Below are 15,050 nucleotides of genomic sequence, written 5' to 3'. Positions count from 1 at the left end.
AAAACTAAGTTCTACATAAATACATATGTGTCAAAGTCCTCATCCTTCCACAGTTAACGGGAAGAATTAGTGATCATCTTCTGGCCAGAGACCTTCACATGCACTGCTGCCTTCCCCCCAGGGACCCGTCAGGCTCAGCAGGTATTTCAGTCTCTGGAGGCTGCAGTGTACAAGATCGCTCAGAGAAATAGGACACACTAGGATTGTTTTTTTTCAGAAACGCCCACTGAATGCGATTCGCACAATTGCGGACAACGGCACAATCAGGCCGTGAAAGTAAAAGCACGAGTCCAGTACCTTAATTCTGGTTGGGGGTCCGACAAAGCAACTCTCATGAAGCCAGGGTAACGTTTACAGAGCTAGATGGGAGGGGAAAACAGGAAGGAATGGTGAGAAGGTGGAAAAGTGCCCTGTGCCAGCCCCTCGTAATTCTGTGCACTAGAAACAACAGTAACGTATAAGCAATTGCAAGGCTCCCTGTTTACGCCTCATGTATACAAAAGGTGTACCTGGGTATCTCTCCACAACATATATAGAGCAGGATGTACTAAAACTAAGTTCTACATAAATACATATGAACTGCACCCAGGGCTAGGCAGGTGAATCTCAGGTGGCCAGTACCGGCACACATCATGGTATCCAGAGTCCCAGGTTCCTGCAGTAGATTTTTCAAGATTCTGCGGCAAGACTTGGCAAACTGTGGGCAGATTTTTCAACAATCTGAGGCAACTGTATGACCAACTTGTACTTTGAATGTCTTTTTTTTTTTTACTTTATATTAAAAAAAAAGTTGTTTTCTGACATTTCTGTGCCAGTTAATTTTTTTTGGTTCTTTAATGGAGGAAAAGCAATCCTAGTGATTGGAGCTGCGGAGGAAGGAGAGGAAGGGATCTGGGAATGGGAAAAGGAAGAGGAGATAAGGAATCTTAGGCAGGAGGGGGATAGAGGATTCAGGGAGAATAAGGAAAGGGAATAAGAAGCGAGGAGGGAAGAGGGAAGATTGGGATGAAGAGAAGAAAAATCCACAGCACCCTCCACCCAGCCTATCCCCTCTTCCAAAGCCCCTTTGATCCTCCCCATGCCCCAATACCCCCTCCAATCTCCTCGCTCCATGGCAATCCCCTCACTCTCTCTTCCCCCCTCACTTTCACAATGGCTCTCTCCCCTATCCTCTCACTCATTCTTCCACCCTTCGCACTTTGATCCCTCACTATCACTTTTCCATCCAATCCCAAGATGCCCTCATTCACTGTTCCTCTTACCTTCTTCTCCTGGCACACTCTCATTCTTTCCCCTTCCCCTGCGATCTCACTTTTCTTCTTTCGCTTCTCTTCCCTCCCACCCAATCCCCTCCACTTACTCTGGTTCCCTCCTCCCAAACCCCAGTCACTCCCTCCCCCACCCCGGAAGAGCTTCTTACAAACCAGTTCACTGCCTCCCTGCATCCTCCCCCATCCCTCACTCACAGGAGGATGGCAGCCTTGCAGCACCTCGAGTGTATCCTCCTCTTCCCCTGAGATGGCCCGCGCATCCTGCTTGGCAATATGGTTCAGAGCGCAACATTAAGCTCCTAGCAGGGAAGAAAGAGGATGTGCCCGAGGTGCTGCAGAGCTGCCATCCTTCACCTCCAAACAGGAGGGAAAGTGCACTATCCTACCACTGCTTTTCTTCCAAGAAGGGAGGGAGGGAGATCAGTCAGAAGAGGAGCGATGCACTATCCCACTGCCACCAATGCTTCTCTCTTCAGGGTGAGAGTGAGGCCCCGGTCTCTCGTAGCAATTTGGCCAGGGGCCAGCCAATTCCACAACAAGGGCCAAATTTTGCAGCAGAATTGCAGAAAACTAGGGTCCCTGATAGTATCTGACTGGCTTAAAAACGTTCATGCACCCCCACCACCTGAACCAATGGGACAGAGCACTAAGAGATGGACATGGTTGCTGCCAGGCTTGTGGTGTGGTGGTTTTGTTTTTTTGAGAGACCTCTGGTCTGCACTCACCGATATGATCTCAGCCCGGGAGATGTTTGGGGCAATATTGCGCATGAAGAGAGAACAGGTCCTGTGCAACGGGCGGGGTTTAATGTCACCATTCTTCTCTCGCACCGGCTTCTCCTCGTCCTTCTTCTCCTTTGATTCTCCTGTAACGGCAGAAGGGCACGTAAAGCTACTGAACTGCTCCTGTACACAGACTGTAACGCTCCTGGGGTCATCCGGAGGAATGGTTCCCGACGTGACAATCCCTGTAGTTCAGAGATACGATGAGCCAAGCATATCGCAACTAGGAACGCCATATTCAGGGTTAACAGACCTAAGGACAGACTGTGTAGTGGCTGAAAGGAGGGCCTTCAAGCTGTTTATGTTCCAGAGCGCTTCTTCCTTGGTCCAACACCCCTGGGCAGTCAGTTCCTAACAGTAAGCTCCCCACCCCGGAGGTTCACGTCTGTCATGAGGACCAGTCAGTTCGGCGGGGACAGGTTTACACTCTTACCCAGGTGAGCTTCCTGAAGCCACCCCTGGAGCAGAAAACATACTTCCACATCAGTAGGTGGAGGCAAACTGAATAGTCATGAGCCAGCAGGTTCCAATGTGACAGCAGGGAGCGTTGAAGTGGCCACATGTGCGCCCTTCACCCATGGCACTATCTCCAGGGTTGACACCAAACAGAGGACCTGAAGGTAGCTCCACACCTTGGGGAGTATTGTTTGTCAACCAACAACACTTGGGATATCAACTTCCTTATTCACGAAATAGGAGGAAGACCTCGCCCTGCTTGGTTTCGGACTCCCAGATATTCCAAGGACTGGGAGGGCTTGAGGCTGCTTTTGTCCATATTTACGACCCACCCAAGCTCCTGAAGCAGGGATGTCACCCTGAGACTCTCTTCCCACAACTTCGCCCAGATCAACCAGTCGTCCAAGTACGGGTGCACCAGGATTCCCTCTTTCCTCAGTGCTGCCACTACGACCACCATAATCTTGGAAAGTGTTCTAGGGGTGGTGGCCAGGCCGAAGGGCAGTGCCCGGAACTGATAATGGTGGCCTAGTACAACAAAGCGTAGGAAACGCTGATGTTCTGCCGGACTGGAATATGAAGATAGGCTTCGGAGAAGTCCAGGGAGGTTAAGAACTCTCCTGGTTGTACGGCCATTTTCACGGAGCACAGAGTTTCCATGCGGAAATTACCCATAGGTGACGGTTGACACTCTTGAGGTCCAGGATGGGGTGAAAGGAACCTCCCTCCTTGGGTACGATGAAATAGATGGAATAACGCTCCATATTTTCCTGTGAAGCAAGTACTGGAATTATAGCCCTCTATTTGAGGAGCCTTATCAAGGTGGACTCCACTGCCTGCTTCTTGTGCTGGGAGTGGCAAGGAGACATCATGAACATGTCCTGAGGAGTGTGTATCCTTCTCATATGACATCCAGTACCCATTTGTCCGACATGATCTCGACCCACTGCTGGTAGGATAGTCGACCCCCTATTTCCTCGTTCCGTTGATGGGTCGGCAAAACTTCATTGGGGATTTTGGGCCGAACCTGAACCAGAACCTGCCCCTCTCTTGGGCTGTCGGCTCCAAAAGGACTGATACCTCCCTGAGGACCAAGGACTCAAATGCAGAGTTTCTGTAGGGCCAAAAAAGTGTTGGGTGCCCCTGGATCAACCCCTCATAGGTGAGGGGCGCTGTGACTGCTCTCTCTTGTCTTCCGGTATCCGGGGCACTGGAGATTCACACCTCTTACTGGCCAGCTTTTACAATTCACTTCCAAAAAGGAGTGATCCCTTAAAGGGCACCTTTGTGAGGTCTGCCTTAGGAGGTCGCATCTGCTGACCAATTTTGCAGCCATAGCTTTCTTCTGGAAGCTATCATTGAAGCCTCTCCTCTGGCCGAGGTAAGGACTAGGTCAGAGCTCGCATCAGCTAAAAAGGCAGCAGCAGGTTTCATAGCTTCTCTGGAATACTCATCCACCTCTCTAGAGAGGAGCAGGCAAGAGCAAGCCACCAGGGCACAGCAGGAAGCTGTATTTCTCTATCTCCACCTGCTGGAAGGGAGGCAGAACCCATGGTTTGGACTGATCCGGGTACGTGCAGGGAACATGTGCATCCTTTAAGGCCGCTCCTCCCTCCACTGGGATAGTTGTTGGAAACATTTTGGGAGTCCAACCCTTCCTGGGCCTCCTCACATTGCTGACACAGGAAGGACTCCAGGTCAAACTGTGCAGCCCTAACATGGCAGGTAGCACAAAAAGAGTGTCGCTTGTGCTTCTTTGCTGCCGGAGTCATAATCAACAGTAACTTGTGCGCTCAGCCAGCTAACACCTGGATTCGAATACGCACAGATCTGATCTGATGCGCGCAAGCATTAAGCGTGAGCGTAGGCGTGCGTTTGTGCATAAGCGTATGGGCGCAGTTATGCGCACAGCACATGCTCAGAGCCGGCCCACATCACTTGTACCAACAGTCTATGGAGGGCAATGGCTAGCACAAAACCGCACACAAGATGGTGATGCCGCGGCCTGCCACGTGGAATACCCACTGAGCCTGAAGCAGGGCCTAGCCCATCGGAGAGCCGCTCAACCCACTCGGAAGCCCCCTTCCCTTGCCCCAATGGGATCAGGAACATCATTAGTACAGCTTGCCAAGCAAGGAGACCAAAGGAAAGACTTACCGCTGCCCTACCACGTCTCTGAATTCTCTCTTTACTTACCTGGGCTCAGCACTTACCAGCTGAGTACAGAGACTGTTTCCGGCTGCAGAGGGAGGGGAGGGCTTTGGTTGTCACCGCCGCGCTCGGCTTCCTGCACCCGCTGCCTTTCAGCTGCTTGAGCATCAAAGTCCACGCCGGGAACCGGCTACTGGACCGAGGCATACGTACAGGGAAGGTCAATCCCACTATAGCACCAATGCTGGTGTAGGGAAAGCACATCCACATCTGCTAGGAGATGGAGGGTTACTGGAGGGCTGATGTCAGCTTTGAAACCTGACTCAGTCTCCATCTGCTAGCAGGGGAGCATATAACCCATTGGTCTTGAGTCCATCAGGCTACACACTAGGAAAACTAACTGGGAAATTACAGTAATAGAAATAAGTACATCCAATTATACATACTGACACCACCACTGGAAATCAGAGCAAAACGCCTTCCAAGGCACATATGCCCAGGGAGAAGAGTTGAAGAAAAACAAAACACTACACACTCCCAAATTTCTTTGTCGTTTCAAGTATGAAAATCCCAAGCTGGAACATCACTGTCAGCACTCCTCCTCAGTCATTTGTTGTCTCTGCTGACCCACTGACATCGAGATGTTTCTCTTCTAGGAAAAGGCTTGGGGTTCTACAGGCGGTAGCTTCACATTTTGGAACTTTGCTTCTTCCAGCGTACAAATGTTTGATATAGAACTGCTGATGGTAAAAGCCAGCCCAAATGGGTAAAGCCATTTATAGTGGATGATCTCCACCCTAAGGGCATCTGACACTGGCTTCTTTACATCGCTTCACAGGTATGGAGAAGTTATCATTGATCAGCTTCCAATTTAAAAAGCCCATGGACCTTGCCTTCTGCATCACAACCTCCTTAGTATGAAAATAATGCAGACATGAGATAAAGGAAAATTAGTTTCTTACCTGATAATTTTCGTTCCTGTAGTACCAAGGATCAGTCCAGGACACCTGGGTTGTGACTCCGCACCAGTAGATGGAGACAGACTAAAACTTGTGGGCGGAGCCATATATGCTCCTGTGCCAGTCACAGCCCCTCAGTCATACGTAATGTCAAAGTAGAAAAATTCCATAAGGTAACCATAGCTAACCAAACAAACTTGCTATTTAAACGGAAAAAAATTCCAACACCCCTACAGGAACCAGGCGCCCCAACCGGGAGAGTGACTAAATAAGGGGTCAGCGTACTGAAACACAACAATGAGCGGACTCTTCGTTACTGCAGCGTAGCACTGCGGGCGGGATCCTGGACTGATCCTTGGTACTACAGGAACGAAAATTATCAGGTAAGAAACTAATTTTCCTTTCCCTGTACGTACCAGGATCAGTCCAGGACACCTGGGATGTACCAGAGCTAAATTACCGAGGGTGGGAAGCAGAGAGTCCCGCTCAGAGCACCTACTTTCCAAAACTCCCGGAATCAGTAGCCTGAACCTCCAACCGGTAATGACTAATGAAGGTATGTAACGACCTCCAGGTAGCCGCCCTGCAAATCACTGGAGGCGACACCTGCGAAGACGCCACCCAAGAAGTCGCTGGAGACCGTGGCGAGTGAGCCCTGAGGCTCCCAGGAATCGGTTTTCCCCACACGAGGTATGCCGAACCAATGGTTTCTTCTAGCCAACGGGCAATCGTCGTGTGGGATGCTGCGGTCCCGTTCTTTGGACCCGAAAAGGAAAACAAATGATCCGCTATCGGAAAGAAATTCGTGACCTCCAGGTAGCGTAGAAGGGATCTTCGCACAGCAAGCCTCTTTAAGTCCCTCGCTTAAGGAACAGAGGAGCTCCCGGCCGCAAAGCGGACAGCTCAACTAACTGATGCCGATGAAAAACGAAACGACCTTAGGTAGAGAGGAAGGGATCATCCGCAAGGATACCCCGAGGCGTATCTCTACAGGAAAGAGCCTGCAACTCTGAGAAGGGCCGCGCCGAGGCAATCGCCACCAGGGATACAGTCTTTAATGCGAAGACCCTAAGAGTTGTATGCTTCAAGGGTCAAACGGTGCCGTGCACAGGGTGGGAAGAACCCAATAAGGTTCCAGGACGGGCAGAGGAAACGCAACGGAGAACGGAAAAGCTTAGCCCCCCCGGAGAAAACGGGAGACATCAGGACTCGCCAGCAACCAAGCGCCACCACTTGGACCCGCAGGAACTGCATGCCAAGCCTTTGGCCAGACCAGCCTGGAGAAAACCAGAAGACCAGATACCGAAACGGCAGTGGGAGCCACACTCCGCTGCACGCACTATTCCCCAAAGACTACCCAGACCCGGCCATACGCCAAGGACATAGACTGCTTCCTGGACCGCCGCAGCATAGCCACCACCGCGTCAGAGTAACCTTTCCTCTGGAGCCGAGGCCACTCAAAACGCCATGCCGCGAGACAGTAGGGATCCGCATCCTGCAACCAGACGGGGCCCTGATGGAAGGGCCCCCGCGACCCCCTGGAGACGCATGGGACGCATGGTAGCCGCCCCCGACAAACTGAAAGAGGTCCGCGAACCACGGACGGTGAGGCCATTCCGGAGCCACCATGATCATGTTGAACGGGTGCAATACTATGCGGCGCAGAATCTCGCCGAACATCGGCCACGGAGGAAAGACGTACAGCAGGATATCCGTCGGCCAGGGAAGCACCAATGCGTCGACTGCTTCTGCTCCCCTTTCCCAAAACCGATTGAAAAATCACGGAGCCTTCGCAGTGCAGCCTGTGGCCATCCAGTCCATGTGGGAATACCCCACGTCTTGCCGATGAGGCGAAACGCTTCGTCCGCCAGCTCCCATTCCCCGGGGTCCCGACGATGCCGGCTGAGAAAATCCGCCTGGACGTCGCCGATCCTGGCGGCGTGAGAGACTGCGACGTTGTCGAGATTTATTTCCGACCAAGCCATCAAGAGCCTCGCCTCCTCTGCTACCTGTGGGCTTCTCGTCCCTCCTTGGCGATGGATGTGGGCTTCTCGTCCCTCCTTGGCGAGTGATATAGGCCACTGTGGTTGCGTTGTCCGACAAAACACGGACTGCCCGTCCCCTCAGCAGAGGTAGGACCGATTGCAGCGCCGGACCGCTCTGGTCTCCTGTCGGTTGATAGCCCCTCGGGCTGGAGACGCTGACCATAAGCCTTGAACTGACTGTCCTAGACAGACTGCTCCCCATCCGGAGAGACTGGCATCCGTGGTCACCACTGTCCAGGTGGGCACGAAGAGTGACACTCCAGAGATCAGAAGACTGGAATCGAGCCACTAGGCCAGGCTGGATCTCGCCCGGCCTACGAGTGGAAGTGGACGGTAGAATTCCCCCGAAATCGGCTTCCAGCGGGATAGTAAGGATGACTGTAATGGCCGTAGATCAGTGAACGCCCCGGGGACCAACGCGAGAGTGGAGGCCATAGGACCCAGGACCATCAGGTAATTGCCGACTCGTGGTAGGCGTAGCGACAGCAAGCGCCTCACTCGAGACTGCAGTCCGCACCTTCGGTCCTGCGAGAGGAACACGCAGCACCGTGTCGTCGAAGGTATTCCAAGGTCTGCGTGGGTACCACTTGACTCTTGTTGAAAATGACTATCCAGCCTAGAGACTGCAAGAGTTGTAGGCCCCTGGCCACCGCCAGCCGACACTGATTCTCGGACCTCGCCCGAATCAACCAATCGTCCAGGTAAGGATGAACCAGCACCCTCCTGGCGTCGCTGCGCCGCAACCACGACCATTACCATCGTGAACGTACGAGGCGCCGTTGCCAGCCCCAAGCGGGAGAGCCCTGAATTGATAAAACCGTCATAGGACGCAGAACCTTAGGGATCGCTGAAACGACAGTTGAATGCCTACGTGAAGGTACGCCTCCATGAGATCTAGTGAGGCCAGGAACTCTCCTGTACGCCCCGAGGCGATCCCCGACCAAATAAACTCCATTTTGAAGTGAGGTACACGCCGGCTTCCGTTCACCCCTTTTAGATCCAGGATTGGTCTAGAAGAGCAGTCTTTCTTTGGAACAATAAAATAAATGGAGTAACGCCCCTTGCCGTGCTGACTGATCGGAACGGGGAAAAATGGCTCCCAAACTTTCCAAGCGCCGGATGGTGTCTAGCACTGCTGCCTTCTGTTCGGGAGCCTTGCACGGCGAGACCAGGAATTTGAGTGCTGGGGAACGAACAACTCTAATGTGTAGCCGTGCGTTATCACATTGAGGACCCCTTGGCCCGAAGTTATACTGGCCCATTCCTCGACAAACAAGGGTAACCGCGCCCCTACCTTGGAAACGACGTGCTGGGGCTGAGGTGAGGGATGGGCCGGCCGCGTATCACAGTGAAGACTTGGGCTCCTCCCTGTCTACCGAAGCGTGTACTCCGAAAAGACTGCTGCCATTGAGGGATTCGGGAGGAAGGTGACCTATAGGAAGGACCTGTAGACCTTTGAGCACGCGAATTCCTGGGCCCTTGGAAACGGGATCTGGCCGAAAAGGAGGAGCGCGCCCTGAAATTTGTCCTCGGGCAGCCGCTTTGGACGAACCATCTGCAGCTCAGTTACGTAGCCATAGCAGGCGACGCACCGATACAGCCTCCACCCTGGACTTAGTGGATGTACGCCGCAACCCGTGGAGAGCATCTACCCCATACGCAATTGCTGCCTCCACCTATCTGCCTGTGATGCCTCTGCCGCCGACAGACCTGGGTTCGACTGAAAAACTTGGGCCCAGCGCAGGCTCGCGCGTATAGCGAAGTTGGTACAGATGGCAGCCCGCAACCCAGGACAGACACCTCCAAACTCTTCTTGAGTTGCACTTCCCGCTTCCTATCCTGTATATCCCGGAGAGCCGTGGCTCCTGTAACCGGAATGGTCGACCTCTTCGTCACCACAGAGACTGCGGAATCCACCTTCGGCAGTCGAAGGAGTTCCAGCGCACCCTCGGGTAGTGGGTAAATCTTGTCCATGGCCTTACTGACCTGCAAGCGTAACTCCGGCGTATCCCATTCACCGAACAGGATATCTGTCGATGAAAAGTGAAAAGGAAATGCTACTGCCGGCCCCAAGAGACCTAAGAGCACCGGATCCATGTTTGCCTCTGGACGGGCCACCACAGGCGGAGCCTCTAATGCCAGTTCCTGAAGAATTGCTGGAATTAGCGGGGACATTGCCTCCCTGCGAAAAAGCCGCACCACTTTGGGGACCTCCCCTTCCACGGCTAGTGTCCCTTTGCCCGCGCTGGGCTGGACGGGACCGTCCGCAGCCGCCTCCTCGGCCCCCATCAGGGGCTCCTCTGGAGACTCTGAGTGAACTGGAGATGAAGATTCCTTCTCCGACTTCTGAGGTACGCCATGCGGCGGATGTGTCCACCGCGAGGGCTCCCGAGAGCCCTCCGCAACAGCCATAGTGTTCTTCTTCCTTGGAGCAGACCTACGGGTGGCCCTCCCCCGCGACGCCCCTCCGGCTGCGCGTACTATGCTTACAATTGAAAAGAAAAGAATCCTGCGCCACAAAATCAAGAACCCGAATCTGAAGAAGCCTCCGCGGTAGCCACCGGGGAACGAGGCCCCCCCGTGGGGACCCCCCCCGCCGGACCCCGCTACGGAAAAAGCGCGGGGGGCAGAGCTGCTTCTCCTGCTGTGAACCGAGCAACTTCGCGGCTGGGAATTAAAATGGCCGCCGCACTCGTACAGAGCGGGAAATAAAACAAAAACCTTGGGGCCTATCAGCCGAGCCCCCCCCCCCCCCCCCCCCCCCCCCCCCCGCGCGCGCGGCGGCGATCGCGCGGTTCAGGACCGGACCCCCGGAGGCGATCCGGGCACTCCTCCTCCGCCCGTGAGACAGGAGCTGCAGAGACCTTGCCGCGATAAGCATGCGCGAGCCGAGCCGCAGGCCGACCCTCACGGCAGGCCGGCGATCGCGGCGAAAAACGGGCGGGAAACGCAGCAAAACAAAAAAATTTCAAAGTCGGCGACCTCCCTCCTGCTACCGGCGCCCCCCCGAAACGGAGTGGAGACGCGAGGAAACGGAGAGCCGGCACAACAAAAACAAAAACCCTTTTTTTTTTTTTTTTTTTTACACAGCTTGCAGCTGTCCTTGGTTCTGGAGCCCTTTTCCTGCAGGGGTGAGTGAACCGGGCTCCCCGGTGTCACCCCTGACGCTGCCACTAGCTCAGCCGGGTCCTCGACCCTGGCAGCGGCCTCAACCGGGGGAGGGTAGTCCCTTCAGGACCTCTCAACCCCCCTGGGAGGTAGGGCACCCAACTAAGAATTAAAAACAAAACCCAATTTAGTATACAAACCATTAGGCCTAACAAAACTAACCCAAAAAACCAAACCTGACTAACCACCAGAATCAGGGCAGGCAGGGCTGTGACTGGACCTGCACCATCTACTGGAGACAGAGTAAGACTGAGGGGCTGTGACTGGCACAGGAGCATATATGGCTCCGCCCACAAGTTTTAGTCTGTCTCCATCTACTGGTGCGGAGTCACAACCCAGGTGTCCTGGACTGATCCTGGTACGTACAGGGAATGTCCCTCGGCTTATTTCTGATTGCTGGCTTCAGGGAGCGATGTGCCTGATCTATCACTATTTCCTGTGTCTCACTCGGACTCTAGAGGTACTGATACGCAGACATAAGGGAAAAAGTGCAGGACTGCTTCCACGCATCAAGCAGCACTGTTTGAATTTTCAACAAAGGTGCAAGAGGAAAGTGCAAGGCCGAAAAGCAATAAAGCAAACCTTCTCTTCTTTACCAAGCCCATTACCTGCAGTTTCCTTCTCGCCTGCTGGCTGCCCGCCCTCCGACTCAGACTCGGACTCTGAGGCGCTGCCTTCGTCTTCACTATCGTCCCCGCTCCGCTTCCTCTTCTTCTTCTTATTTGCCTGCTTGGGAAGAATTAGTGGTGAGAGGAAACCTCTGCGGCTGTCGCGGAAAGTCCTGCCTCCCTCATCCCTTCTCTCCCGGCAGCATGGACAGCGTCGTCGGGCATCATTTTAAGCCGCCACGCGCACCTACCTTCTTGGGTTCCTTATCCAGCTCTTCTTTTGGGGCCGCCTTCTCCTCCTCCTCCTCCTTCTCCTCTGCCTTTTTCGGTTTCTCTTCTGCAGGCTCATCACCCTCCGCCTGCCATCAACAGGATGGGTGGGAGAGGGAAAGCAGAGACCATATTCAAGTCATTACGTATAATTTTGCCAGCAATCGTGCATTAGAAGTGGTCGGCCCTCTCCCCTCCCTCTTATTTGACCTTTTTCACGTACCCAAATGTGTCAGAGGGGGAAAAAAAAAACCCACCACCCAGCAAGTGCACTCTGAACAGCACTGACACTACCCATTAACAGACGTCCAGGAAGGATTACTTTAAAACTCCCCGTCTGAGGCAGCTTGAGCCAATCCAGCTTTCACTACAGACTTATTTAGCATTAAAGTGCCCTGCACTAAGGAAACATAACACTGCCTGCCCATACTGAACAAGCCATGCTGACATCATCAGCTTGAAAAAAACGGAGTCCAAGGGCCTTTCTAGGCCCCCCTCACCTTCTTGCCCTCCTCCTCCTTCTCGTCCTTCTCTGCTGCTTTCTTGTCACCATCTGGCGGGCGGGCCTCGTCTTTCTTCTCTGCTTCGGCCTTCTGCTGCTTCTCCTCTTCCTCCTCCAGGTCCAGGATCTTAAGGTCGTGCTCAGTGCCCCCTTCCATCTTTATCACAGCTGCAGGGGGAGGAAGGCATGAATTACTTACAGCGGGGGGAGGGGAGGGGGGGGACGGACGGACACACTTAACCTGCTCCGACTCTGGGCCCCCCCTTAGGACATGCTAACATGCACGTGCGGAACGAATGTTCCCGGCTAACCACAGCTGCCGAAACGCTATTCTCTCCGCCTGAGCAAGGAATTTAGGAGGCAAGCCGCCTGCCAAAAAAAACGGACAAGGAGCTTTCACGGTTTCTAACATTCCTTCAGAGCCGAAGGCTTCTTTTTCACACACAGCCAGAGGGATTGCCAATGAGAATTAGATGGAAAGGAGTAAGGGAGAAGGAACTCGAGAAGCCTTCAGGGCTGCGGGGGAAGGGGAACGCGTCGGCGCTTGCGTACCTGCGTCAAACAGTTTGACAATAGCGTTGGCCTTGTCGATGTCCAGCTGCAGCGTATCAAACCAGCTGTTATCCATCAGGTACACGTAGACTCCCAGTCTGTTGCGCAGGGCACTGTGGGCCTCCTGCTTCCGCTTGCCCACCTCGTCTGGGTGATACTTGGAGCGGAACCTTTGGGCCGAGAAAACCAAGAGAGAAGCAGCGACATCAAACCACAGGAGAGGAAGAGAGAAAAAAAAACAAAACAGCAGCAACCAAAACAAAAAGAACTGCCCAGTTCCCCTAAATACTATCCCCATCTTTCCACTCACTACCCTGACTGAAACATTCAGATATACGAGGCATCTAAAGCTCTGAGGCAAGCCAGATTAAAGTCAACAAAAACTTTCAAAGCAGTAAGCGCTACCACTTTCATTTAAGAACATCACAAGATCAGATTTCAGCTAAGCTCTTACTGAAGTAGACCAGAAGCAGCTACGGGCTGTATATCAGCTTCTGAGACCGCACCTGAGGGAGGGACCTATGCAGTTCTCCAAATACCACCTAGTGTTGTATTTTCCACTAATGCAATACTATGAGCCCACTCACCCCCAACCTTAAATCTTCCAACTCCACCATGGCCGAGAGACCAAGAAAGCGCCCTTTTAATCTAAAGGAACTTTCACCCTCACTGCGCACGCAGGGGTTACGAGGCGGCCTGCCAGTCAGTGGCTGGGATACCCCCAGCCCCACGCCCAGAATTTCAAGGCTGCAACCCTCGCTACACCACCCTTCTTCTTCTAGGAAACCCCCCCCCCCCCCCCATACTCGCCCCCCAAAATACATACAAATCACAGCATGTAAGCAGCATCTTACACAGATCAATTGTTACAACGAAGCAGACAGAGAGGAAAGAAAGATGCGCCAGGAATTCCACATTTACCTTCGATATTCTGCGAATTTTAGATGAGTTCAGATATATAACAAGTACAGTGCCTCTTACTTTAACACCTCCAGCCTCCAACTGGCGTTTCAGGATTTCTTCAGAAATTTTTTTTATGGGTTTTTAAAACAAAAATCTGGACATTTGGTGCGCTTTTCCTTGTTTTGGTGTGTGTATTTTCCAACCCTGCCTGACTATGCCCTACAGACTTTTGTTCAACTAAACACCGCATTGTGCGCGGCGTGTGGTCTGACTGAGCTAAAAAATAAAAATACAAAAAACAAAAAAACAAAAAACAAACAAAAAAAAACAACACACTAGCACCAAAGTCAGAGAGAAAGGCAAGCGCTCCATGGCTTTCGTGGACGGCCAGAAAAGGTGCTTCAAAGGGCACGGAGTCCTGAGTCTGGTTCTTGAGGGGAAAAGAGGGTTTTGGTTAAGAATCAGATATCCACAGAGCACATCACACAACGGCGGCAGCGTACAGCGAGCTGAAAGGAAGACGGGGGGTAGATGGGAGCTAAAGACACGGCACACAGTTGCACGGGCTGGGGTGCAGGATAGAGAAGGGGGGGGGGGAGAAAAGATTCCCAACAGAGGGTGTAGGAGTTGGGAGGAAGGCCTGAGGATTTAATGCAGAGGATGGGCTGGGTTTTCGTCACAGAGGGTGCAGGGCCTGAGGATACAGCACAGACCGTGCTGGGGGGGTTGGGAGGGGACCTGAAGATACAGCATAGAGTAGGGGCTGGAGGGTGCTTGAGAAGACAGCACAGGGAGCCGGGGGGGGGGGGGGGGGGGTGGAGCTTAGGGAATTTCCACCCCTGACCGGGCAGGATTATAGCCTTGCCAATTCCTTCCAGCAAGAACTGGTCGGATGAAACAGGGACTTCTGTGGGTTACCCATGTGGCTGCAGCCGCTCTGGGACCACCAGTTTACAAGTTACAGACTAGGATTTCCTGCACTAAAATACGGGAAAGGTTAAGATTTAGTACAGGTTGCACATCTGGTGAGAGAGAACAGGAAAAATTGGATCTGGCAAGAAACTTGACCCATCTTCCCTTCGATAGCTAGGGCATCCTAGGGTCCCAAAGCCACCGGGACATCTGCAGTATCTCAGAGAGAAGGGCTGGTGCGCTGGAGTTTAACTCCGACTCTACCCCTTTTTGAAAACCTCCATATACAGAATGCAAACCAGGTTATTACCGGCTGTAGACAGGAAGTCCCCAACCTCCGTGACCCTGCTCCCCCCTTTGTATATAGGAGGACCCTGGTCTCCTCACAGGTACAGACCAACAGGGAGATAAAGGGCAGGGGGGGGGGGGGGTGGGAGTAAGAAAGAGCAGGTGAGCATGGCGAGGGGCACA

The 15,050-nt window shown here is 53.2% G+C and overlaps 1 protein-coding gene across 10 annotated transcripts in view; it reads right to left on the bottom strand.

Moving 5' to 3' along the window:
• SRRT (serrate, RNA effector molecule) overlaps positions 1-15,050 on the bottom strand; it is a 50,449-nt gene that overhangs the window by 23,067 nt on the left and 12,332 nt on the right. For 8 of the 10 annotated variants that reach the window (XM_029580170.1, XM_029580174.1, XM_029580166.1 and 5 more), the window contains exons 6-11: positions 12,765-12,934; positions 12,211-12,380; positions 11,692-11,799; positions 11,441-11,561; positions 1,997-2,136; positions 298-359 (exon numbers count right to left, since the gene is read on the bottom strand). In XM_029580170.1, the coding sequence (XP_029436030.1) occupies positions 298-359; positions 1,997-2,136; positions 11,441-11,561; positions 11,692-11,799; positions 12,211-12,380; positions 12,765-12,934 (771 nt within the window). The remainder of the gene's footprint in view (positions 1-297; positions 360-1,996; positions 2,137-11,440; positions 11,562-11,691; positions 11,800-12,210; positions 12,381-12,764; positions 12,935-15,050) is intronic. The other 2 variants (XM_029580167.1, XM_029580175.1) reach the window with 1 other exon arrangement.

Source organism: Rhinatrema bivittatum, chromosome 16, assembly GCF_901001135.1.
Source record: "Rhinatrema bivittatum chromosome 16, aRhiBiv1.1, whole genome shotgun sequence".
Lineage (NCBI taxonomy): Eukaryota > Metazoa > Chordata > Amphibia > Gymnophiona > Rhinatrematidae > Rhinatrema > Rhinatrema bivittatum.
Note: the sequence above shows the minus strand (reverse complement) of the source record. Positions and strands in the feature narration are given on the sequence as shown.